Raw genomic sequence first — 25,231 nt, 5'->3', positions numbered from 1 at the left:
ACGACGAAAGTTAACATGTCCAGTTTGATACCAGTGTAGTGTTACAAGTCGCAACCCTTTGAGTTTACCGATCATGGCTTATCACTTCAATATCTTTGACCTCATGATTCACGGTCAAAGGTACCGCTTCTCCTTTTCGGTGACCTCACGACCCTATGTACTGCTTGATATCCTTTCAAGTTGCCAACCATCTCAAATCACGAACTGTAACTTTATCTTTAAATTCACACACTCTTGCTGAAAACGTGGATTTCCAACTATGTCCGACCCAGGTGAACCAGCCCCCCCCCCTCCACTCCTTTTCACATCCGTTTAACACTGCTTCGTTCCTTCATACACTGAGCGATTATTTGTTTGTTTCTTTATTGCATTTTTATTTGGTATTGCTCTTTTTAAAAACAATTATATTTTGTTAAGTTAGAATACAAATCTCAGGAAAGAAGTTGGAGATTTATTTACCTAATTAATTATAATTTTTAAAGGTCCTTCAGAGATTCACGGGCCCCTGCTTGGCTCTCCGGGCCCCGGACTGATGTACCGGCTGAACCAAGACTACCGCTTGATATCCTTTGAAGTTGCCGACCATCTCAAATCACGAATTATAACTTTATCTTTAAATTCACACACTCTTGCTGAAAACATGGAATTTCCTTAATTATGCCTGACCCGGGCCCCCCTATTCCACATCCTTCCAGTACCTCCCCTGCTTCGTTCCTTTTCATGCACTGCTTATTTGTGTCCTGTTCTCTTTTTTTTCTTATTCCTTTTTATTACTAAAACAGTTGTCTGTGTTTGTTTCTTTATTGCATTTTTATTTGATATAGGGGCCCACTTCATCAGGGGCCCACTTGCCATCGGGCAAGCTGACACCCTGGCCAGCCCGCCACTGGCCGCAGGGCCAGAGAAGCCGTCTACTGGCCGGGCATCAATGATGACCTCCCCAATGTGGCTCTACCTGCCAGCGTTTTCAGCCCGCCCAACCACGGGAGACCCCATGGGGGCCACGTTAAGTGGAGCAATTAACATTTTATAGCGTGATGGCCTTTCTGGTCCGAGCATCCAGAAGCTTGTGGCAGTTCCTGCGCTACCACATTTAGAAATTTTTCAGGTAAATTGCACCGAACAGGTGCCAGAATGTGGCAACTAGGGGATTTTCACAGTAACTTAATTGCAGTGTTAATGTAAGCCTAATTGTGAGAATAAAAATTATTATTATGACTGTAAGTAGCTCAGGGAAAAGCGACAGAAGAGGACATCCCTGGTCGAGAACGCTATCAGCCGAAATAGCTCAGTTGGGAGAGCGTTAGACTGAAGATCTAAAGGTCCCTGGTTCAATCCCGGGTTTCGGCACAGGATCGCACGTGTTGAACGTGTAGTTTTGCCTCACATTCTCATCCCCCGACTTTCAGCACCTTCACTTCTTGCCTTCTTTTCCCTCCTCAGCTTTTGCATCATCTTCCCTTCTCCTTTCCACTGCAACACCACTACTTCCATCAACTTGCACAAAGTGCAACAACTCAAATACCCAGCGCAATCACCTCTCGCTATTTTTCAAGCACGCTTTTGCACTCAATATTTTACTGTCACTCCAAAACAATTGCATTCTCATCCTTCCTTTCCGATTAGGACCGCTGTGAAACTACTCTCACATGCCTCATTCTGGACGTTTCATGCATGGCAGCCGAAATAGCTCAGTTGGGAGAGCGTTAGACTGAAGATCTAAAGGTCCCTGGTTCAATCCCGGGTTTCGGCAATGTTTTGTTCTGGCTTGTCCACCAGCACCATTGCCCCTGGCGGTTCAATGTGCAGTCCACTTTTCCCTTTCTTTTTCTCCTCCTGTGCTCTGAGTTCAGTGTAAACCATCATAGCCGAATAGTTGACAAAAAAGGAAACGGTTCAGCTTCGTTAAAGTGAAAAGTGGACCGGGAGGGCAACATTTCAGTTCACAGACCTTTTTGCCTGCTGTGATATCCGTGTTCACTGTCAAATTGGAATCTCTATCTTTTCAAGAAAAGTGCCGAAACCCGGGATTGAACCAGGGACCTTTAGATCTTCAGTCTAACGCTCTCCCAACTGAGCTATTTCGGCTGATACATTCACCTAATTGTTGTAACCAAACTCAACAATGCATAAATTCAATTTCCTCTGTTGTGCTATTTCTTTGTGCCTGTTCTGGTGAATGATGTCCTTCCCGGGGATCAGGAACAACTGGAAATGCAGCAAACATGCTCACAGCAAAACAAACATTAATACTTAACGCTTTTAAAAAAAACACTACCCTCCATCCATTACTTCCCCCCCCCCCTGACAAAAACTGTTGCATAATTTTCTTAAAAGGATGACCTGAGGACATTTTCAAGTTTCAAACAAAATCCATTCCACTTTAATCGGAATCTTTATTGTGTCACAAGTCGGCTTACTGCGATGAAGTTACTTTTACAGCCACTTCCCGTCCAAACATCTAAAACAGGAAGCCTAAAATAAAAACTTAAAGAAGTTTTATTTTTACGCCTGCTTCGGTTAGCAACCAACAATCAGAAGAAATTAAATTGCAAAATATGTTTTAGCTGAACTCGCAAATAAATAGCTGGGGGAGTAAGTCTTTGTATCTTTTTATAAATGATATTGTTGAGAAGTTCTGCTTTTTAAGTGGTTGGCAGAAGAATTTTGTTAAAGGTAATTTCGTTGCAAAAAAGATAAAAATAATGGAAAGAGAGGCGAAGAATCATCTGGTTAAAGACTTGTATAGCAATGGATTGGCGTGAATTTGGTGCAAGCAAATGTAAGGGGAAAAAAAGACAATTGAACTGCTGCTCATTTATAATGTGCGAATCACCAACTGGACAAAAAATATCCGTCCCTGGGTGGGCTCGAACCACCAACCTTTCGGTTAACAGCCGAACGCGCTAACCGATTGCGCCACAGAGACATGCGGTGCAACACTTCCATATAGCTATTTGTTGCAATGCTCACTATGTGCCTGTACTTATACATATTGACATACTGAGGTTTCTACTTTATCCCCGGGCTGCGATACTTATAGCAATGGTCCCTGCGCCATCATCCTGGGTATCATTCTCCTGCGTTGTGAGCTCACCCTGCACATCATCTTAAATATTTCCCTCCCCCCCCCCCCACCCCCACCGCAGGACCAGGCTTCCTGCCCCAGATGGGCATCAAAACCATCAACAAACACTTCTCAAAATTCAGAGAAGTCAGCAGAACACCAATCCCACCCCACCTCAATTAATAACAGCGAGCTCTGCAAACTGGAAAATCTAGCTATCAGTGTCCTAAATAATAAGTGCCTCTCCCTCCCTAGAACCTCTCTCCACCCCTCCCTCCCCCCTAGAACCTCTCTCCACCCCCACCCCCCCCATACAATTGTAGAATGGGTACCAGATAGGATCCCATTCGGCCCATCATGGCTGCATCAGTTCTGGTGCAAAAGAAGATCAACTAATCCCGCTCCCCTGACCTTACCCTGTCCCCCTGCAATTTGTTTCCCTTCCATTTCTTATCCAATTGTCTTTTGAGAGCCAAGATTGAACTGGTCCCCACCACACTCTCAGCCAGATCCGTATAACCTATTTGCTGCGTAAAAATATGTTCCCCTTGTTTCGTCGTTATTTCTTTTTCCAATCACTTTAACTGGGTGTCCTTTGGTTCTTGATCATTCCACCAATGGGAACAGTTTCTACCTGTCTATTGTGAAAAAAATGAAATGAAAATCGCTTATTGTCACGAGTAGGCTTCAATGAAGTTACTGTGAAAAGCCCCTAGTCACCACATTCTGGCACCTGTCCAGGGAGGCTGGTACGGGAATCAAACCATGCTACTAGCCTGCTTGGTAAGCCAGCGATTTAGCCTGGTGAGCTAAACCAGCCCCTAGTTCAGGCACCTCAAGACTTTGAACCTCCCTCTGCTTCTCTCTTACTTTCCGTCTCTCTTCGCTCCCTCTACGCCTTCTCCCTCCTCTATGCCTTCTCCCCTCCTCGTTTTCCTCATCTTCCATTTCTGTTTTCACTTTCTGTCTCTCACACCCTCTTTATCTCTTGCCTCCCGTCTGTCTTCCTCAAACTTTGCTAATTTTCCCCTGCATCTTTCCCTTTTTTTGGGTAATTTCCCACTTCTCCATTTTGGGTAGCTTCTTTATCATAATGCCAATCTCTTTCTGTTACACATGCCCTCGCCATTCCCTACAGCTGTTTCAGTGCTCTCTGCAAATTGGGTTAATTCAACACAGCACCCAATTAAGAACCACAGAAGTATCCCCAATTAGATAATGCTTTGTCCTGGGCTGCATTAGTGTTTTAGATATATGTTGAAAGGCTCAAAATTGAATTTTGAGTCCCATTATTGTTATTCTAAAATGGACTTGAAATCTGTGGGATATCCAGATGCCTCGATCAGGATCAGTCAGTCTGCAACTTTATGGTTTGACTCCCTACAAATTATATTAGGTGAAACACTGGAAAATGTAGGCCTGAAAGAACACTATAATCAGAAAGGTTAGTGCCAAATGTAATCATGCTCAACCACCACTACAATGAATTTCTGTGCCAGTGTTTCTGTTTTTCCCTCACACTCCACCCTCTGCATAACATAGTGAAATCTGAAATGTATTGCGTTGCCTTCTCTTGTGCATCTGCTTTGTGACAGGGTAATGTTGACCCTGTACCTCAATTACGTTTGCACACCAGCCCCTACCCCAGACACTTCAGCCATAGTACTAAGGAAGGAATCAATTTGGTTTCTTCCATGACCTGCTAACATACATTGGCCAGAACAGTAGAAACATGAAAAATTCACGGCACATTGGTTGATTGGCCTATCATGTCAGCGCCCGCCAAAACGAAAGCTATCCAGCCCAATGCCACTTTCCAACTCTCGCTCTGTAGCCATGTAGGTGCAAGTTATTTTTTAACAAGAATTGAGGGGGTTTCTGCCACCAGTACCTTTTCAGACAGTGAGTTCCAGATCCCCATCACCCCTGGGTGAAAACAAATTCTCCTCAAGTCCCTATTATTTTTTCTGCTACTCACTTTAAACCCATGCTCCTGGTTATTAACCTCTCTGCTAAGTAAATTGTTTCTCCCCGTCCAATCTGGCTGGGTCCCTCTGAATTTTATCCCCGTCAGTTAAATCTTCCCTCAGCTTCCTACATTTCAAAGAAAACAAGCCCGACACTATCCAATCTTCCCAGATAGTTAAAATTCTCAATTCCCAGTAAAACCCCTCATAAATCTCCTCTGCGTCTTCTCCAATGCGATCGCATCCTTCCTGTAATATGGTGGCCAGAACTATACACTGTACTCTAGCTGTGGCCTAACTGATGTTTTCAAAAGTTCAAGGAAAATAGAGTGATTGAGTGTTTACAGCACGGAAAGAGGCCCTTCAGCCCATCGTGTCCAGGCTGGCCATTAAGCACCAGCTACTCTAACCCCACTTTCCAGCACTTGGTCCGTAGCCTTGTACGCTATGGCATTTCAAATGCTCATCTAAATACTTCTTAAATGTTACCTTTTTAAATCCTGCCTCCACCACCCTTTCAGGCAGTGATTTCCACCACCCTCTGGGTGAAAAGGTTTCCCCTCACATCTCCTCTAAACCTCCTGCCCCTTACCTTAAATCTATGCCACCTGATTATTGACCCCTCCACTAAGAGGAAAGGTTACTTCCTATCCACCCAATCTATGCCCCTCATAATCTTATACACCTCAGTCAGGTTCCCCTCAGCCTTCTCTGCTCCAAGGGAAACAACCTGAGCCTAACCAGCCTCTCTTCAGCTGTAACGCCCCAGCCCAGGCAACCTCCTGGTGAATCTCCTCTGCACCCTCTTCAGTGCAATCACATCCTTCCTATAATGTGGCGACCAGAACTGCACACAGTACTCCAGCTATGGCCTAACCAGTGTTTTATACAGCTCCATCATAACCTCCCTGTTCTTATATTCTGTGCCTTAACTAATAAAGGCAAGTATCCATATGCCTTCTTAACCACCTTATCTACCTGTCCTGCTGCCTTCAGGGATCAATGGACTTGCACCTCAAGGTCCCTTTGGTCCTCTGTACATCCTAGAATCCTACAGCACATTGTGTATTCCCTTGAATGTTAGTCCTCCCAAAATGTATCGCCTCACACTTTTCAGGATTAAATTCAATTTGCCACTGTTCTGCCACTATGTCACCTTACCCTGCCGGTTAGTGGTGGGGAACGCAGACCCAGACCTCAAGAGCAGATATATCCCTGAACTGCCAGAGCAACGTATTAGATTGTCACCTCTGCTAGTTAATATGCTCAGTAAGGAGTCTTACAACACCAGGTTAAAGTCCAACAGGTTTGTTTCAAACACGAGCTTTCGGAGCGCTGCTCCTTCCTCAGGTGAATGAAGGGATATGTTGCCTAGTTAATATGCTGCCTATCATCAATGAGGTTAGCTGTATCTAGAAAAGCTAGAACGTTTTCTGGTTGTCTTGTTTCTGATCTAAACATCTTGGACCTCTTCCCAAAAACACGATTGCAGCAAATTGAAGAATTCTCTGATTGCAGTGCAGATTTTCTTACCGCCGCATGTTGTCAGTGGCCACACTTTTATAAGGCTCTGGCACTCTCTGGTGTTCCGATTTGACACTACAGCATGAACAGTTACAGCTACTGGAGAGGTGTTGCCGCAGCAATATAGCCTGAATTGAATAGAGCTGGAAAATGATCGACACTTCAGATTGAGACCCAGAAATTTAAAGAATGATGACGGAATGAAAGGCTCTGAGAGATTCAATATTCCAAGGAATATAGATCAATCAAACTCCTGTAATCCGTTTGACATCAGGACAGGATTGGGTTTGTTGCAATCTCCCCTATCTTTGTAACATCAAGGCTCACACAACAGCAACCACCACAATGCAAGACATTGGCGTGCAGCTGTCACGCATGCACTTCAACAAGGAGTCATCTAGGATGGGAGGGAGGGGGACAGTTGTCATGAAAAGAGGAATAAAGGAACCAATGAACAGACCAGAAACAATTAACTTAAATAAAATACGACGAAAGGAGGTTCACGATATTTGAAAAGGGAAAAGGCGATATGATTCCAAGTCATCGTCCTTTGGTCCAAACATGTCCCCTCACATGTCTTCCCTATTCCTCTGGTACAGATTGATAACTGGTGCTGAAAGCAAGATCAGTCCCAATAAGGAGCTTGGAGATACACTCTGCATATACTGCCTGGATGCTGCATGCACACCCCACAGACACTATGAATGAGGATCTGCTTTTAATTTTTTCTAGTTTTAATAGCAACAGAGGATTTGTTTTAATCATGTTCTTGAAACACCCTGTAATGTTCTTGAAGGCCCTTTTGAAAAATACTGATGAGGAAATTTTGAAGCAAAGGTTTTTCTCACAGCAGGAGGCAGTGTGAGTACAAAGATGGGAGGATTGTTGACATCAGAGGATGGTTTGTTGGCATGGGGAATGGTGGGGGTAACACTCTGGGGTGGAATTGTAGTTAAATTACATGTGGACCAGTGACATAGTGGCATTGTCACTGGACTAGTAATCCAGAGACTCAGGGAAACGCTCTTTGGCCCCAGATTTGAATCCCACCGTGGCTGATGGTGAAATTTGAATGTGATAAAGAATTCAATAAACGTTGCATGATGGCCATGAAGCCACTGTTGTAAAATACCGTCTGGTTCACAAAGGAAATCTGCCATCCTTACCTGTTCTGGCCTACCCGTGACTCCAGATCCACAGCAAAATGGTTGACTCTTAAATGCCCTTTGAAATGGTTGAGCAAACCACTCAGTTCAAGGGCAATTAGGGATAGGCAATAAATGTTGGCCCAGCCAGTGACGCCCATATCCCACGACAGAACAAAAAAAAACTAGACTAATAAACCATGAACTCGAAAACCACCACAGCAGTGGGTAAATTCTGGAATAAAGGAATATCAGTAATGCTGACGTGAAACTTCTGGATTGTTGTAAAAACCCATTTGATTGACTAATGTGAAACCTTATCATCTTTACCTGGTTTGACCTACATCAATGTAGTCTAGTCTTACCTGCCCTCTTAAATAGCCGAGGAAGCCAATCAATTGTCGCAAACCCATTATGAGAAAAACTATAAGACCAAATTGCACTCTGAGGACACTTTCACCATACAGACTGCAATGGTTCAAGAAGGTGGCTTCAGTGCCACCTTCTCAAATAGGGATGGGCAATACATTCTGGTCGACAACCATCACCTGCTGCTGGAGGACCATCAACATGGTGAAAAATCACAGAATCCCTACTGTGCTGAAGGAGGCCATTCGGCCCATCGAGTTTGCCCCGGCCCTTGGAAAGAGAACCCTACCTAAGCCCACGTCTCCAGCCAATCCCTGTAACCCAGGAATGCCACCTAACCTTTTTGGGCACTAAAGGGCAATTCACCACAGCCAATCCACCTAGCCTGCACATCTCTGGACTGTGGGAGGAAACCGGAGCACCCGGAGGAAACCCACGCAGACACGGGGAGGATGTCTGTGTGGAGTTTGCACAGTTGCCCAAGGCCGGAATTGAAGCCGGGACCCAGGAGCTGTGAGGCAGCAGTGCTAAGCACTGTGCCACCATAAATCACTTTTTAGTCCGCCCAAATCTTGTGAACCTTCCAGTGCAGAGCTGGCAATAAACAAGTGTTGCAGATGGGGGGAAAAAATGCCACCCTTTCCAGTGGCAGAAAACAGCCTTTGAATTAATAAAATTAAGAAACCCCTCATCCCCAAACACTCGCCCTACACCGTTCCCCTCACACCGACTCCTCTCTGCCCCAATCCCCCCTACCCTCCCCCTCCACCGACATCTCCCCCATCCCTCTCTCCCTTCACTCTCTTTACACCTCTCCCACCCTCCCCTCTCCCATCCCTTAACCTCTCTCCCACCCTCCCCTCCCCTCCCTTACCTCTGCCCTCAATTGACGCTAATTTTCAAATCCTCTCTGGCCACAGGAGAGGTGCCAGAGGACTGGGGGACAGCGAGTGTGGTACCATTATTCAAGAAGGGAAGTAAACAAAAAACGGGTAATTACAGGGCAGTGGGCCTGGCATCAGTGGTAAGGAAATTATTGGAATATATTCTGAGAGACAGAATTAATCTCCATGGATTAATCTCCAGGCAAGGATTAATCAAGGATAATCAGCATGGCTTTGTCAGGGGGAGATTGTGTCGAACAAATTTGACTGAATTTTTAGAGGCAGTGACTGGGTGGGTAGATGAGGGCAGTACAGTTGATGTAACCTACATGAGCTTCAAAGGCATTTGACAAGGTCCCGCATGGCAGACTGATCAAGAAGGTATGAGCCCATGGGATCCTGGGATATTTGGCAAATTGGGTCCAAAATTGGTTTCGTGGCAGGAGGCAGAGGATGATGGTCCAAAGTTGTTTTTGCGACTGTTTGGTGGTGTATCGGTGCTGTCTCCCTTGCCGTTTGTAGTGTACGTTGATGATCTAAATGTGAAAGTAGGAGGTCAGATCAGTAAATTTGCAGATGACATGAACATTGGTGGTGTGGTAAATAGTGAGGAGGAAAACCTTTGGTTACAGAGTGATATAGAAGCATAGAAAATAGGAGCAGGAGGAGACCATTCAGCCAAGATGGGCTGGTCAAATGGGCAGAATGATGACAAATGGAATTTAACCCTGAAAAGTGTGAGGTAATGCATCTTGGGAGGATTAACAAGGCAAGGCAATACACAATAAATGGGGGACACTAGGAAGTACAGATCAGAGGGACCTTGGGGTACATGTTCATAGATCCCTGAGGCAGTAGAACAGATAGATAGGGTGGTTACAAATGCATTTCAATACTTGTCTTTATTAGCCAAGATGTGGAGATGCTGGTGTTTGACTGGGATGGGCACAGTAAGAAGTCTTACACCAGGTTAAAGTCCAACAGGTTTGTTTCAAATCACTAGCTTTTGGAGCACAGCTCCTTCATCAGGTGAGTGAAGAGGTGGGTTGCACCACCACATATATAGACAAAGTAAATGATGCAGATGATACTTTGAATGCGAGTCTTTGCAGGTAATTAAGTCTTTACAGGTCCAGCTGGAGCGACTGGGGAGAGGTATAATCACAGGTTAAAGAGGTGTGAATTGTCTCAAGCCACGATAGTTGGTCGGATTTCGCAAGCCCAGACCAGATGGTGGGAGGTGAATGTAATGAGACATGAATCCAAGGTCCCGGTTGAGGCTGTATTTATGCGTGCGGAAGTTAGTTATCAGTTTCTGCTTGGTGATGCAGCGTTGTTGCGCGTCCTGAAGGTTGCCTTGGAAAACGCTCACCCAAATATCAGAGGCTGAAAGCCCTTGACTGCTGAAGTGTTCCCCAACTGTAAGGGAACATTCCTGCCTAGCGATTGTCGCGCAATGTCCGTTCATCCGTCTGCATGGTCTCGTCAATGTATCACGCCTCAGGATATCCTTTCCTTCAGCATATGAGGTGGACAACGTTGGCTGAGTTTCACGATTATGTACCGCGTACCTGGTGGGTGGTGTTCTCACGTGTAATGGTGGTACCCATGTCGATGATCTGGCACATCTTGGAAAGGTTGTCATGGCAGGGTTCGGTGGTGTTGTGGTCGCTGTTCTCCTGAAGTTATTAGCCAAGGCATAGAATAGAAGCCATGATGTGGAGATGCTGGCGTTGGACTGGGGTGAGCACAGTAAGAAATCTTACAACACCAGGTTAAAGTCCAACAGGTTTGTTTCAAATCACTAGCTTTCGGAGCACTGCCATTCACCTGAGGAAGGAGCAGTGCTCTGAAAGCTAGTGATTTGAAACAAACCTGTTGCACTTTAACCTGGTGTTGTAAGACTTCTTACATAGAATATAAGAGCAGGGGGTTATGTAGAAAATGCTCATTAGGCCACAGCTACAATACAGTGTGCAGTTTTGGTCAGCACACTATAGGATGTGATAGGCTGGGGTTATTTTCATCAGAGCAGAGAAATTCGAGGGGGTCCTGATCGAGGTGTACAAAGTCTGAGGGGCATAGATAGGGTAGACAGGAAGGATCTTTTCCCCTTGGCGGAGGGATCAATAACCAAGGGGCATAGGTATAAGGAAAGGGGCACCCCCCTCTCCTGTTTACCCCAAACCCCTTTCCTGTTTGCCCCTCCCCCTCTCCCTCTCCTGTTTGCCCCAAACCCCTTTCCTGTTTGCCCCTCCCCCTCTCCTGTTTGCCCCAAACCCCTTTCCTGTTTGCCCCTCCCTCCTCTCCTGTTTGCCCCTCCCTCCTCTCCTGTTTGCCCCTCCCTCCTCTCCTGTTTGCCCCTCCCCCTCTCCTGTTTGCCCCTCCCTCCTCTCCTGTTTGCCCCTCCCCCTCTCCTGTTTGCCCCTCCCCCTCTCCTGTTTGCCCCTCCCCCTCTCCTGTTTACCCCTCCCCCTCTCCTGTTTGCCCCCTCTCCTGTTTGCCCCTCCCCTTTCCTGTTTGCCCCTCCCCCTCTCCTGTTTGCAACTCGCCCTCTCCTGTTTCCCCCTCCCCCTCTCCTTTTTGCCCCTCCCCTCTCCTTTTTGCCCCTCCCCTCTCCTTTTTGCCCCTGCCTCTCTCCTTTTTGCCCCTCCCCCTTTCCTTTTTGCCCCTCACCTCTCCTTTCTGCCCCTCCTCCTTTCCTTTTTGCCCCTCCCCCTTTCCTTTTTGCCCCTCCCCTCTCCTTTTTGCCCCTCCCCTCTCCTTTTTGCCCCTCCCCCTCTCATTTTTACCCCTCCTCTCTTTTTGCCCCTCCTCCTCTCTTTTTGCCCCTCCCCCTCTCCTTTTTGCCCCTCCCCCTCTCCTTTTTGCCCCTCCCCCTCTCCTTTTGCCCCTCCCCTCTCCTTTTTGCCCCTCCCCCCTCTCCGTTTTGCCCCTCCCCCTTGCTGAATGACGCTCCGCCAGGACGTGCGTGCGGCGACGTGGTTACGTTCCGAGTGGCGGAGCCGGCACGCTCCATGTTAGCCCCGGTTTGAAAATAACGGCCACGGGCCGGGGCGAGAGTGAGAGGCGCGGGAGCGGCTTACCGGAGGCAGGCGAGCGACCCGGCCGGCCGGGGTGTTCAGTGTGTGCCGGCTCAGGATGTCCCAGAAGGACAGTGTGTGTTCCCGCTCCTATTTCGTGGTTGTCATGGTGTTTGTTCACGTTTACATCCTCAATGTGATGGCCTTGCTGCTGTACGTCTACTACACCAGCGAGAGCGCGCACTCGCCGGCCGAGAGCAGCGCGCCCCCGGCCGTCGGTCAAGGCGCGGGCCCGCCGCACGGACAGCTCGTCCCGCCCGCGCCTCTGCCCGAGCCCGTCCTCCCGCTACAGCAGGACAGCGCGCTCGGCCGCCTGCACCGACTGGAGGGCATCAAGGTGAGGGGTCAGGGGGAGGGGGTCAAGGGGAGACAGGGGAGGGGGTCAAGAGGTGACGGGGAGGGGTTCAAAGGAGAGACGGGGAGGGGTCAAGGGGGGAACAGGGAGGAGGGTCAAAGGGGACGGGGCGGGTCAAGGGGGACGGGGGAGGGGTCAGGAGGAGACGGGGCGGGGTCAAGGGGGGACGGGGGAGGGGTCAGGAGGAGACGGGGCGGGGTCAAGGGGGGACGGGGGCGGGGTCAAGGGGGGACGGGGGCGGGGTCAAGGGGGGACATGGGGAGGGGTCAAGGGGGGACATGGGGAGGGGTCAAGGGGGGACATGGGGAGGGGTCAAGGGGGGACATGGGGAGGGGTCAAGGGGGGACATGGGGAGGGGTCAAGGGGGGACATGGGGAGGGGTCAAGGGGGGGACATGGGGAGGGGTCAAGGGGGGGACATGGGGAGGGGTCAAGGGGGGACATGGGGAGGGGTCAAGGGGGGACATGGGGACGGGGAGGGGTCAATGGGGAGGGGTCGATGGGGAGGGGTCGAGGGGGGATGGGGAGGGGTCGGGGGGGGATGGGGAGGGGTCGAGGGGGGGATGGGGAGGGGTCGAGGGGAGGGGTCGAGGGGAGGAGTCAAGGGGGGACGGGGAGGGGTCAAGGGGGGACGGGGAGGGGTCAAGGGGGGAAGGGGAAGGGGAGGGGTCAAGGGGGGAAGGGGAAGGGGAGGGGTCGAGGAGAGGAGTCAAGGGGGACGGGGTCAATGGGGGGACAGGGGATGGGGTCAAGGGGTCAAGGGGGGACAGGGGAGGGGTCAAGGGGGGACAGGGGAGGGGTCAAGGGGGACAGGGGAGGGGTCAAGGGGGACAGGGGAGGGGTCAAGGGGGACAGGGGAGGGGTCGAGGGGGGACGGGGAGGGGTCGAGGAGAGGAGTCAAGGGGGACGGGGTCAATGGGGGGACAGGGGATGGGGAGAGGTCAAGGGGGGAGATGGGGGATGGGTCAGAAGGGGGAGTATTCAAGGGGGGAAAGGGGTTGGAGTCAAGGGGAACGGGGAGGATTCAAGGAGGAGGGAGCAAGAGGGACTGGGGAAGGGTGAAGTGGGGGAGATGGGGGGAGGGGTCAAGGGGGAGATGGGGGAGGAGTCAAGGGGGGAGATGGGGAGGAGTCAAGGGGGAGATGGGGGAGGGGTCAAGGGGGAGATGGGGGAGGGGTCAAGGGGGAAGATGGGGGAGGGGTCAAGGGGGAAGGTGGGGGAGGGGTCAAGGAGAAGACGGGGGAGGGGTCTTGGGCGAGGGTCCAAGGGGGGAGACGGGGGGGGGGGGGGGGGGGGCAGGATGAGTTGGGGGCAGGAGGGGTTCACGGAGTATCGTCAGTGAGGTGGTTTGGAAGGGGCTGATGCTATAGATCATGATATGGAGTGAGATATGGGGTTGGTCGGTGGTTCCTCAGGTGGGTGTTGGGGGCGGTCTACGGGTCAGAGTGGGATAAGATGCTGTGTTTAAAGGGGGGAGTGGGTTGTTAGAGGAGTGAGGGGTTGTCATGTGAGAGTAAGATATGTCTGGGCTAGGGGAATGAGGAAACTGGTCAGACTGATGAAAATGAAATGAAATGAAAATTGCTTATTGTCACGAGTAGGCTTCAATTAAGTTACTGTGAAAAGCCCCTAGTCTCCACATTCCGGCGCCTGTCCGGGGTGGCTGGTACGGGAATCGAACCATGCTGCTGGCCTGCTTGGTCTGCTTTAAAAGCCAGCGATTTAGCCTGGTGAGCTAAACCAGCCCCTGGAAGGAGGACATGGGGGGGGGGGGGTACAGGGGCGGGGGTATTCAGGGACTGGACAGTATGGCATAGGTGGAGTATGACCACAGGGTGCAGTCGCTGGGATTGGAAAAGGGAGGAAACAATGGTGATAGGGAGGGGGGACCAGTATTGTGTAGGAGTTGGAAGGGGAATGGGCCAGAGGGGTAGGGAGAGGTGTTGGAGAGGTTACCTGGGTGTAAGAAAAATGGGAAGTGGGATTGCCTGGTGCAGGGAGGATGGGTGGCATTAGCTGGACAGGTATAGAGAAACTGGGGCAAACTAGGAAGGGCCAGAGACCATGGGCAGGGGATGATTTGATTTGATTTATTGTCACGTACCGAAGTACAGTGAAAAATATTTTTCTGCGCCCGAGGAAACGTACACAGTACGTAGTAGACAAAGAATAATCAACAGAGAAAATTGACAAATGGTACATCGACAAACAGTGATTGGTTACAGTGCAGAACAAGGGGTCCGACAAAGCAAATGTATGACAAGAGCAGCATAGGGCATTCTTACATGTGATGTGACCCAAAGGGGTAACATGAGGGAGCCAGAGTGGTTGAGACAAACCTAGATCTGGGGATAGGGGGTGGCACAGTGATTTAGCACTGCTGCCTCATGGCGCCAGAGACGGGGTTCAATCCCGGCCTTGGGTGACTGTGTGGAGCTTGCACATTCTGCCCCTCTCTGCGTGGGTTTCGTTTGGATGCTCCGGTTTCCTCCCACAGTCCAAAGATGTGCAGGTTGGGAGGGTTGGCCATGCTAAATTGCTCTTATTGTCCAGGTTAGGTGGGGTCACGAGGATAGGGTGGGAGAGTGGGCTGAGGTGGGGTGCTCTTTCAGAGGGTTGAGGCAAACTTGATGGGCTGAATGGCCTCCTCGGCAGTGTAGGAATTCTAAAGTACTGGGACTAGAGTGATTGGAGTTGACTAACAACAGCACCAGCTTGTGGAAAAAGAAAGTGAGATTTGGAGAGAATGCTGGAGCTTAGACGGTTGAAGGAATTTTGGAAGTTGGTGCTGAGGTGGAAGACTGGCTGATTATGGAGAGGGATAAGGAGAGGAAAAGGAGAACATCTGTATTGGGACTGGCCAGTAACACTGACAACATTGAGGAGAGTAAGTCTTATTAGCCGATTTCAGGAATACCAAGTCTGGTGAAATGGACGTACAGATGGTAGATGCAATTTCAGCAGGAAAGTGTGAAATGATGCGTCTCACAAGGTAGCATGGCATGAGGCAATATAGATGATGTGGTACAAATTTAAAGAGAGGTGGAGAGATCTGGAACTTCACAGGCACAAATCCTTGCGGGTGGCATGACCAGTTAATAAGGCTATTTTTAAAAAGTGCATTGGATTTTAGGCTGTTATAATATAATTATAGAGTACAGCAAGAGGGTTTTGCTCAACTGGCATTGATCATTGACTAAATCCCAGCTGGAGTATTGTGTGCACTTCTAGATTAGTTTAGGAAGGATGTCAAGATCTTGGAGAAGGTGCAAAGAAGATTCACTAGCATGGTACCAAACACATGGGATTTCAGTTAATTAGAGAAACCAGAGAAGGTGGGATTGCTGTTCGAAGAACAGCGAAGGTTAAGGAGAGACTTGATTCAGAATGATGTGGGATTTTAACAGAGTAAGTAGAGATAAACAGTTCTCAATGTAGGGTCAGTCACCATTGGACACAGATTTAAAGTTATTGTCAAAAGAAACAGCTGGGGTTGCAGGCAGGAATGAGAATTCCTTTATGCAGCAAGTTATGTTCTGCAGGCATTGCCTGAAAAGGTGGAAGCAGATTCAGTAGTAACTTTCAAATAGGAATTGATTAAATACTTACACAGATCATATACATGATTGTAGGGAAAGAGCTGGAGTCGGGGACAGTTCTTTCAAAGACCTGGCTTACTGAGCTGAATAGCCTCCGTGATAAACCGGGAGCATAAAGAGTTAACAACACTGAAATGAAAGATTGGGGCACGGTCAACTTGTTTTAATCAGGGACATGTGGCTTTTTGGTTTAATTGTGACTTGAACCACAGTTTAGTGAAAACGCTGTTATTAAAAAATAGTATTTTTTTTCCCAGTGCATTCAAATATTCATCAACTGACCATTTTACCCAATCTAATCACGCTTTTCTTGCTGCCCCTCTCACCAATTTGTTGTTTTTATTCAAGACTGACTGTATCAAGCATTTTAGATTCTCAAATTTCCATAAAATAAGAATGAGCAGAAACAAAGTACTGAAAGGGTGAGGAAACATAAAACATCACTGATCAGCTGTTTATATCTGATATGTAAGATTGTGATCAGAGCTGCACCACTGGGATTGAAGCCCAAGTGAAGTTCATTATTTTTACAGTGAGTTAAATGGAATATTATTAGAGGGTTAGATGATCATGACGATCCTGCTGTACAATGAACTGTCAGTTATTAAATTGGCCTGGGAACAGATTGCTTACCCGTCTACTTCACCAAGAATGGATGCCTGGTGTGAAGAGAGGTGTCCTTTGGGGCTAATCCATTAGGTAACGGATATAGCAGTTTATTTCTTTTGAATGACCTAAATGAAAGAACCAAGACCTTGGTGCAGTAATTGACCAAGATTGAAAAGATCAGGTGAGGAAAAGGAAGAATATGCATGGTTACAGGGTGACGGTTGGGGGATGGCACTCGGAGGATTGCTCATTTGGAGGGCCTTCTGTGGAACTACTCAATTCTATGAGTTGTATCGAGAGTGCCATTTGCATTGGGATTGGATTTTGACAACCTGTGAGCTGTAGGAAGAAAGAAAGACTTGAGGGAGACCAGGAGTTCCAGAGTGGTGAGATCTTGCAAAGAGTGAGTACAAGGCGAGTCTTCATTTCAATTTGGCGATAAGGGGAGGAGGAGGATAGCCTAATTAGAGTTTGGGAGAAACACAAGAGGGAAGTTGAGAGGAGGGATGGCCAAAGTAGTATTGATAAAATAGAAATAAGGAAGGTCGTAGCACTGAGAAGTTGGAGATTAGAGGTGAGAAAGGCCTACTCGTGAGATTTTCCCTTTCTATCTTGACCTTAATGCAAGGAAGGTGTCAGAAGTGATCCAGCTCAGCTATTAGGGAGGTCATGAATTGAAAATCTCATTGCTTTTGCAACTTAAAATGCTTTTGTTATGATGGTGTCATATTTATCTTCGATTAAGCTCTATTTTCTATTAAGCTCATCAGTTACTGGTTCTGTCAGCTTAATTTGCATCCCTGATATTCATATTTTGTCGCTTTATGTTATGCAACATTTTTTTTGTTTCTTTGCAGGTTGGCCACATGCAAAAAGTGGATCTTGTCCCGAACAAAGTACATTACTTGAAAACGCTGAGCTTAAAACCACTTCTGTTTGGTAAGGGTTTGAACACAGCTTTCAATTAGCTTGGACAATTGGAATTTGAATCCTTGTCTGACTATTTGAAGTCCGAATCCAGAATGAGAGCTTTTAACAGAAGTGGCAACGGTTACAACCCCAAGTCATTGTAGAGTTGGTGCCTTGAAAATCCAGTTTTCTAATGTCTGCTATTACAGGGCACAAGGGAGTAAAATAATAATGCCCTGTTGTCATCAGCTCACAACATTTTTGTGCGTGAGTCCAAGTCATCCCCTGAGGTGTGTGAATTCCACTGTCCGTGTAGGATATCAAATTCTGTGTATAGGTAAGGAGGGAGTAGAAGTCGTAACATAGAATATGTCAACTTCCATAGTTTTTGTCTCACTGTCAGAAATATATTTTATCCCCGGCAAATGGCCATTATAAAATGAATTGAACCTATCATAAACATAACTTTTGCTTTTAGTTTTTACTTTTTTTCTCATGAAAACATTGAATACTGTGACAATACCTAGAAACAATAGTAGTGAAATCAAAACTCATAATTTCTTTAAAAAGTCTGTGGAATCTGTGATAGTTTTTCAAGAATGTTTGTAAAGGACTTCTAAGAGTTTATATAAGTTTTAAAGAGGTCAGTTATAATTTTCCTGAATGATGTGACCGGGTCAATGCTTGACCTGGATCGTAACCAACAGGAAGGAAGTTTAAGATACAGAAGCTGTGTGGCTGCCACAGGGGACGAATGGCGAAGGCACATATATAAAGGAATGGAGTTAAAAGGGACAGTGAGCTGAAGGTGGGGTTAGAGCATGAACAGTGCATTGGACTGTTTATGGCTGTACGCTGTACTTTATTTTGGCCAGAATTGATCCGACAGTTGAACAGGTTTATTAAGGGAGTCGGAAAGAGCTGTCTTTGGGGAATCTGTGCTATCAACACTGTTGTGATGTGGAGATGCCAGTATTGGACTGGGGTGGGCACAGTAAGAAGCCTTACAACACCAGGTCAAAGTCTAACAGGTGAGGGATGAAGGAGCTCCTCTCCGAAGGCTAGTGATTCCAAGCAAACCTGTTGGAATTTAACCTCTTGTTGCAAGACCTCTTACTCTATCAACACTGTTGTAATCTAGCTAAGGAGGTTCTGCTGGAGCAGAACCCTTTGGGTGACAACTGCTTCTGCAGGGCTCTGATGGGGTGTAGCCCCTGTTGCAGATGTCATGAGGACTAAAATTCATTGAGTGGGGTGGACTTCTGGTGGTGTGGGGGTGCAGGGCGGCCGTAACGCAAAGAGCTCCCGCCGGTGGCCGCGAGTCGCGGCGAGTTTCGACACACCCCCCGACTTCCGTTGGTCTTTGGGGCCGTCGCGAGCAGCCAGCGGGGCCGGTTTAAAAACTAGTTCTAGATGAGTACAGAGGGGAAAGGAAGAGAGCTGGAAGATTTAAAGAAGTTTGGTGAAGTTATTTTTCCTCTCCTTTTTAAAAAAAAAAAGAATAATTCAGATTGATGAAGGATAGAAGAGTGGAGGGAGAGAGAGGAGAAGAGAAAGAAAGTGAAAAACAATAAGCTGCTAAAGGATGCGAAAAGCAGCGTCGGAGAAAGGAGGAAACGCGGGGTTGCCGCTGAAGGAGAAGACGAATAAAAGTGGTGATACGATGGCGGAAGCCGAACTGCAAAGTGGGGCCGCACTATTTACGGTGGAGAAGATAACCGAGGTGATGGTGGGAGAGCTGGAAAAACAATTTGCGAGGCACATGGAGACCTTGGAAAAGGAGACAGCGGCCGCATTGAAGTTACTGGTGGAGGAGGCAATCGCCCCGATAATTGCCCCGTTGAAGGTGGCAAAGGCATTGGCCGAGGTGTGAGAGCAGGGCGAGAAGATGAAAGAAGTGGAGGAAGCCATGTCACGACACAACGACCAGGTCACCTTGATGGGAGATGAGTTGCGGAGGGCTGTGGAGATTAATAAAGGTCTCCGAGCAAAGCTGGAAGCATTCGAAAACCGCTCAAGGCGGCATAATTTGAGAATTGTGGGCTTGCCCGAAGGGACAGAGGGCCCAAGGCCAACGCAATACTTCGCTAAGAAGTTGGCGGAGCTGATGGGGGAGGGTGAGAGCCCCTCCCAGTATGAGCTAGACCGAGCCCATCTGTCATTAAGGCCGAAGCCTAAAGTGAACGAGCCGCCAAGGGCAGTAATTATCTGCTTCCATAAGTTTTGCATGAAGGAGAAGGTGTTAAACTAGGCGAAGCAGAAGCGGGAGATACTATGGGATGGTACTACGGTCCAGATCTACCAGGACTTGATGGTGGAGTTGGCAAAAAGACGAGCGGCGTTTGGGCGAGTGAAGGCGATGTTGTACAAGAAGGGGGTATGGTGTACCCAGCGAGGTTGAGGGTAACGTATAACGGCAAAGACTTTTATTGTGAGACAGCGGATGCGGCTGAGGCGTTCGTGAAGGCAGAAGGCTTGGGACAGACATGAAGAGCTGGAAGAGAGACTGTGGACTGTGCTTGAACAGCCGGAAAATGTATAAATGTTATAACTTTCTTTTTACGGATTTTTATTGTAATCTACTTTTCTTTGTATTGTTATAGAGTTTAAGTTAATGGTGGGTTGATGGGCGCTCTGTGTTGCGACGGTTAAATGTTATGTTAGTGAATTTTATGGGTTGGATTGTTGGGTTTGGTTTTTTTCTCTAGGACTGGGTGGAAGGGGAGGATATGTCTTGGGGGGGGGGGGGGGGGGGGGGGTGGGTGCGGGTGCCACCTGCACTAGCTAGCTAATATCAGTCAGCTAGTGAATGGAGGTGAGAGGAGGGCTGCGGACATTGGAGCCTGGATAACAGGTGTCAATGGGCCTACGAGGCGAGCGAGAGGGGAGAGGAAGGGAGGGATGCTGGGGGGGGGGATGTTGTTTCTGGGGGAAAGGTAGGGGGGGTTTTCGGGAGGGGGGGGGGAAGGGGTTCGATGTTAACAATGGACAGGGTGGGTCAGGCTTATGGGACAGGGCCCGGAGGTATGTTGATGGTGGATAAGAAAGGTGGGGGGGGAGAGTGAGAGACCCCCAGTAAGGATAGTTACGTGGAACGTGAGAGGGCTAGGAGGTCCGGTCAAGGGTGCTTGCGCATCTTAAAAGTCTGAAAACCGATGTGGCAATGCTGCAGGAGACTCACTTGGGGATGAAGGACCAGGTGAGACTTAAAAAGGGTTGGGTTAGCCCAGTGTTTCACTCTGGGTTTGATGGAATGGCTCGAGGGGTAGCAGTGTTGGTCAGCAAAAGGGTATGCTTCCAGATGGAGAAGGTAGTGGCAGATCAGGGGGGTAGATATGTGATTGTGGCCGGGGCGCTGGACGGGAGATTAGTGGCGCTGGTAAGTGTATACGGTCCCAACTGGGACGATGCAGGATTTGCGAGGAATATGTTTGGAGCCATTCCTGACTTGGACACACATGAGCTGATTGTGTGGGGGGGGATGGGGGGGGGGGATGGGGACTGGAACCAGGAGCCAAGGTTGGACAGATCACGGCCTGGTCCCATTGGGGGGCAGCAGCAAAGGTGTTGGCTGGGCTAATGGTGGAAATGGGAGGGGTGGACCCTTGGAGGTTCCTGCACCCAGGGGAACGGGAGTACTCGTTTTTCTCAGCAGTCCATGAGGGTATACTCGTGGATTGACTTTTTTGTGATGGGAAAGGCTTTGCTGGCTGGAGTCAAGGGGTGGGAATACTCTGCAATTGCTGTGTCAGATCACGCGCCACATTGGGTGGATATGGTGCTGGAGAAGGGGGTAGTGCAGAGGCCGGGGTGGAAACTGGATGTGGAGCTTTTGGGGAACCAAGTATTCTGTGAAAAAATTGAAAAGGTAATTAAGGAATATGTGAGATTCAACTGTACGGGTGAGGTGTCAACGGCAGTCGTCTGGGAGGCTCTAAAGGCGGTAGTGAGGGGTGAGGTAATTTTGTTTAAGGCCAGGGTGGACAAAGAGGAGAGGTTGGAGCGGCAGAGACTAATAGATGAGATGTTGGAGGCAGATAGGAGTTATGCGGAGGATGGGGACCCAGCGATGCTGGGAAAGAGGAAGGAACTACAGGCGAGCTTCGACCGACTATCCACCAGGAAGGCGGTGCGCCAACTGACGCGAGCGAGGGGTGCAGTTCATGAGCATGGAGACAAGGCGTATGTTAGCAGGTCAGCTCCGGAGGGAGGCAGCAGCAAGGGAAATTCTTCAGGTAAGGGATAGGGCCGGGAAGTTGGTGGTGGCTCCGGAACTGATTAACAAGGTTTTTGAGGAATTCTACGAGAGGTTTCCTCCGGGTGCTCCGGTTTCCTCCCACAGTCCAAAGATGTGCGGATTAGGTGGATTGGCCATGCTAAATTGCCCGTAGTGTCCTAAAAAGTAAGGTTAAGGGGGGGGTTGTTGGGTTACGGGTATAGGGTGGATACGTGGGTTTGAGTAGGGTGATCATTGCTTGGCACAACATCGAGGGCCGAAGGGCCTGTTCTGTGCTGTACTGTTCTATGTTCTATGTAGGTTGTACTGGTCAGAGCCACCCGGGGGAGACGGTGAGATGCTGGAATTTCTGGATGGGTTGGAGTACCCGAGGCTAGGGGAGGGAGACGAGGCTACATTAGAAGGAGCAATACTGGAGCAGGAGATAAAAGACACGATTGGGAGGATGCAGTCTGGGAAGCTGGCAGGGCCGGATGGGTTTCCGGTGAATTATTTTTAAAAAAATGTAAGGATAAGTTGGCACCCCTGATGGTAGGGATGTTTGAAGAGGCGATAGGGAAGGGAGTGCTGCCACAAACCTTGGGGCAGGCATCAATTTCACTGTTGCTTAAAAAGGATAAGGATCCGATGGAGTGTGGGTTGTATAGGCCCATTTCACTTCTTAATGTGGACGCAAAGGTATTGGCAAAGGTACTGGCGGGTAGGCTGGAGGGGTGCCTCCCGAAGATGATAGGTGCGGATCAGACAGGGTTCATGACAGGGAGGCAGCTGTTTTCGAATATTAGGAGGGTCTTGAGCGTCGTTATGGCACCGGCGGAAGGGAAGGAAACAGGTGGTGGTGGCACTGGACACCGAGAAGGCGTTTGATCGGGTGGAATGAGGGTACCTGATGGCAGTGCTGGAACAGTTTTGGATTGGACCAAGATTTGTGAACTGGGTAAAGTTATTATATAAGGAGCCGAAGGCGAGTGTTCGCACGAACAATATCAGTTCGAGATACTTCTCTCTCCACCGTGGGACAAGGCAGGGATGTCCTATGCCCCCCCCCCTGCTGTTTGTGCTTGCGATTGAGCCATTGGCCATCGCATTAAGAAGTTTGGGAGCATGGAAAGGAATAGTGAGGGAGGATAGAGCATAGGGTGTCCTTGTATGCCGACAACTTGCTGCTGTATGTGTCGGAGCCGAGTGCGTCGATAGGAGGAATATGGGAGTTGCTGCAGGTATTTGGGTCTTTCTCTGGGTACAAGCTGAACTTGGACAAGAGTGAGTATTTTGTGGTGTTTCAACCGGGGGTGGGGTCAGGGGTGGTGGGGCTGTCATTCCGTAGGGCAGGGACTTACTTTAGGTATTTGGGGGTGCAGGTTGCCCGGGAGTGGGGAAGGCTTCGCAGATACAACATCACTAGTTTGGTGGGGAGAGTGAAAGCTGACCTGGCAAGGTGGGATGGTCTCCCTCTGTCACTGGCGGGTCGGGTGCAGGCGGTTAAATTGAATGTGTTTCCGCGATTTCTGTTTCTTTTTCAATGCCTACCGATTTTCCTGCCAAAGTCTTTTTTCAGGGAGATTGAGGGGAGGATTACCTCGTTTATATGGGGAGGGAAGGTGGCCAGAGTGAGGAAGGTGCTGCTACAGAGGGGAAGGCAGGCAGGGGGTTTGGGTCACCCTAACCTGATGTACTACTACTGGGTGGCGAATGTGGAGAAGGTGCAGAGCTGGTTCAAAGGGGTTGATTCCCAGTGGGTCAGAATGGAGGAGAGTTCGTGCAGGGGGTCGGGGCTGAAGGCACTAGCAAAGACCCCGCTCCTGATAGCTCCGGGGGAATACTCAGGGAGTCCGGTAGTAATGGCTTCATTGAAAATCTGGAGGCAGTTTCGCCAACACTTCTTCAGGTTGGGGGCAGGGTCGAGGGAAATGCCGATCCGGGAGAACCACAGATTTGAGCCAGGGAGGTGGGACGGAAGCTTTCGGAAATGGGAAGAGAAGGGGATTAAGACTCTAAAAGATTTGTTTCCTCGGGGTCGATTTGCAGGATTGAGGGAGCTGGAAGCGAAGTATGGGCTGGAGCAGGGAGAAGTGTTTGGGTATATGCAGGCTCGGAACTTTGCCAGGAAGGAGATACAGAGCTTCCCGGAGGAACCGGCCTCCACGTTGTTGGAGGAGGTGCTGGCGGCAAGTGGACTGGAGAAGGGGACAGTGTCAGCGGTATACGGAGCTATGTTGGAAAAGGATAAGGCACCACTAGAGGGGATCAAAGCGAGGTGGGAGGAAGAATTGGGAGAGGTTATAGAGGAGGGGGTCTGGTGTGAGATGCTCCGGAGAGTGAATGCCTCCACCTCGTGTGCGAGGTTGGGGCTGATACAGCTGAAGGTGGTGTACAGAACACACCTCACGAGTGCAAGGATGAGCCGATTCTTTGAAAGGGGGGGGGGGGCGCTAATCACGTTCATATATTTTGGTCCTGTCAAAGCTTGGAGTACTGAAAGGAGGTGTTTGGGGTAATTTCCAAGGTGGTGCATGTGAAGCTGGACCCGGGTCTCCGGGAGGCCATATTCGGGGTGTCGGATCAGCCAGGGTTGGAAACGGGTGCAGAGGCAGATATCATAGCCTTCGCCTCGTTGATCGCCCGAAGGCGGATCCTGCTGGGATGGAGAGCGGCCTCTCCACCCTGTGCCCTGGCGTGGCGAGGGGACCTGTTGGAATACTTGACCCTTGAGAAGGTTAAGTTCGAACTGAGTGGAAGCTCTGAGGGGTTCTACAAGTCATGGGCACTATTTATTATGCAATTTTAAGAACTGGATAACATCGAACAGTAGTTGGGGGGGGGGGGGAGAGGGTGGGGGGGGGGGAGAGGGTGGGGGGGGGGAAGAGGGTAGGGGGGGAAGAGGGTGGGGGGGGAAGAGGGTGGGGGGGGAAGAGGGTAGGGGGGGGAAGAGGGTGGGGGGGGAAGAGGGTGGGGGGAGAGGGTGGGGGGGGAAGAGGGTGGGGAGAAGTGGGTGGGGGGGGGAGAGGGTGGGTGGGGGGGGAGAGGGGGGGAGGGGGGCAGTGTATGTTGAAGATGGCTATGGGTAATCCCTGATTCCTTTTTTTTTCTTTGTCATTTGTTTATGTTAACATGCGGGCTGATGTCTGGGCAGGGTGGAGGATGGGATTGTTGTTACTGTTATGGGGTTTGAGATATTTGTTGTTGGTTATTGATTGTTGTTGGGTGTAAATTTGGGAGAAAAATTGTGAAAAAGAATAAAAATATATTTTTTTAAAAATTCATTGAGTGGGAAAAGTGGAAGAATTTATGATCTGGAAGCAGAGTAGGAAAGATTGTGAGATTGCACGTGGCGTGATAAGAATGCTCGTCATCTCATGAGTTGGTCTTTGTTGCGTAATTTATTGTTTTTACCGAAAGTTGCCGATTATTTCATAATTGATTTTTCTGAAAAAAAAGCTGCAAAAAGTGAAATCTTGTTGGTAATTTCTTTATTTGGGGGGTA

At 49.0% G+C, this 25,231-nt stretch overlaps 1 protein-coding gene and 4 non-coding genes across 5 annotated transcripts in view; 3 read left to right on the top strand and 2 right to left on the bottom strand.

The window, feature by feature from the left end:
• Positions 1-1,277: 1,277 nt before the first annotated feature.
• trnaf-gaa lies at positions 1,278-1,350 on the top strand. The gene has a single exon. It is a non-coding gene; the product is annotated as a tRNA-Phe (tRNA).
• A 330-nt stretch (positions 1,351-1,680) lies between these two features.
• trnaf-gaa lies at positions 1,681-1,753 on the top strand. Its single transcript has one exon. It is a non-coding gene; the product is annotated as a tRNA-Phe (tRNA).
• A 262-nt stretch (positions 1,754-2,015) lies between these two features.
• Positions 2,016-2,088, bottom strand: trnaf-gaa. Its single transcript has one exon. It is a non-coding gene; the product is annotated as a tRNA-Phe (tRNA).
• Positions 2,089-2,855: 767 nt separating this feature from the next.
• Positions 2,856-2,929, bottom strand: trnan-guu. The gene has a single exon. It is a non-coding gene; the product is annotated as a tRNA-Asn (tRNA).
• A 9,010-nt stretch (positions 2,930-11,939) lies between these two features.
• p4htm (prolyl 4-hydroxylase, transmembrane (endoplasmic reticulum)) overlaps positions 11,940-25,231 on the top strand; it is an 85,540-nt gene continuing 72,248 nt past the window's right edge. The window contains exons 1-2 of the mRNA XM_038812251.1: positions 11,940-12,376; positions 17,459-17,540. Of these exons, the coding sequence (XP_038668179.1) occupies positions 12,098-12,376; positions 17,459-17,540 (361 nt within the window). The 5' untranslated portion in view covers positions 11,940-12,097. The remainder of the gene's footprint in view (positions 12,377-17,458; positions 17,541-25,231) is intronic.

Source organism: Scyliorhinus canicula, chromosome 11 (genome assembly GCF_902713615.1).
Source record: "Scyliorhinus canicula chromosome 11, sScyCan1.1, whole genome shotgun sequence".
Classification (NCBI taxonomy): domain Eukaryota; kingdom Metazoa; phylum Chordata; class Chondrichthyes; order Carcharhiniformes; family Scyliorhinidae; genus Scyliorhinus; species Scyliorhinus canicula.
The sequence above is the reverse complement of the archived record's forward strand: the minus strand, read 5'-3'. Positions and strand labels throughout refer to the sequence as shown.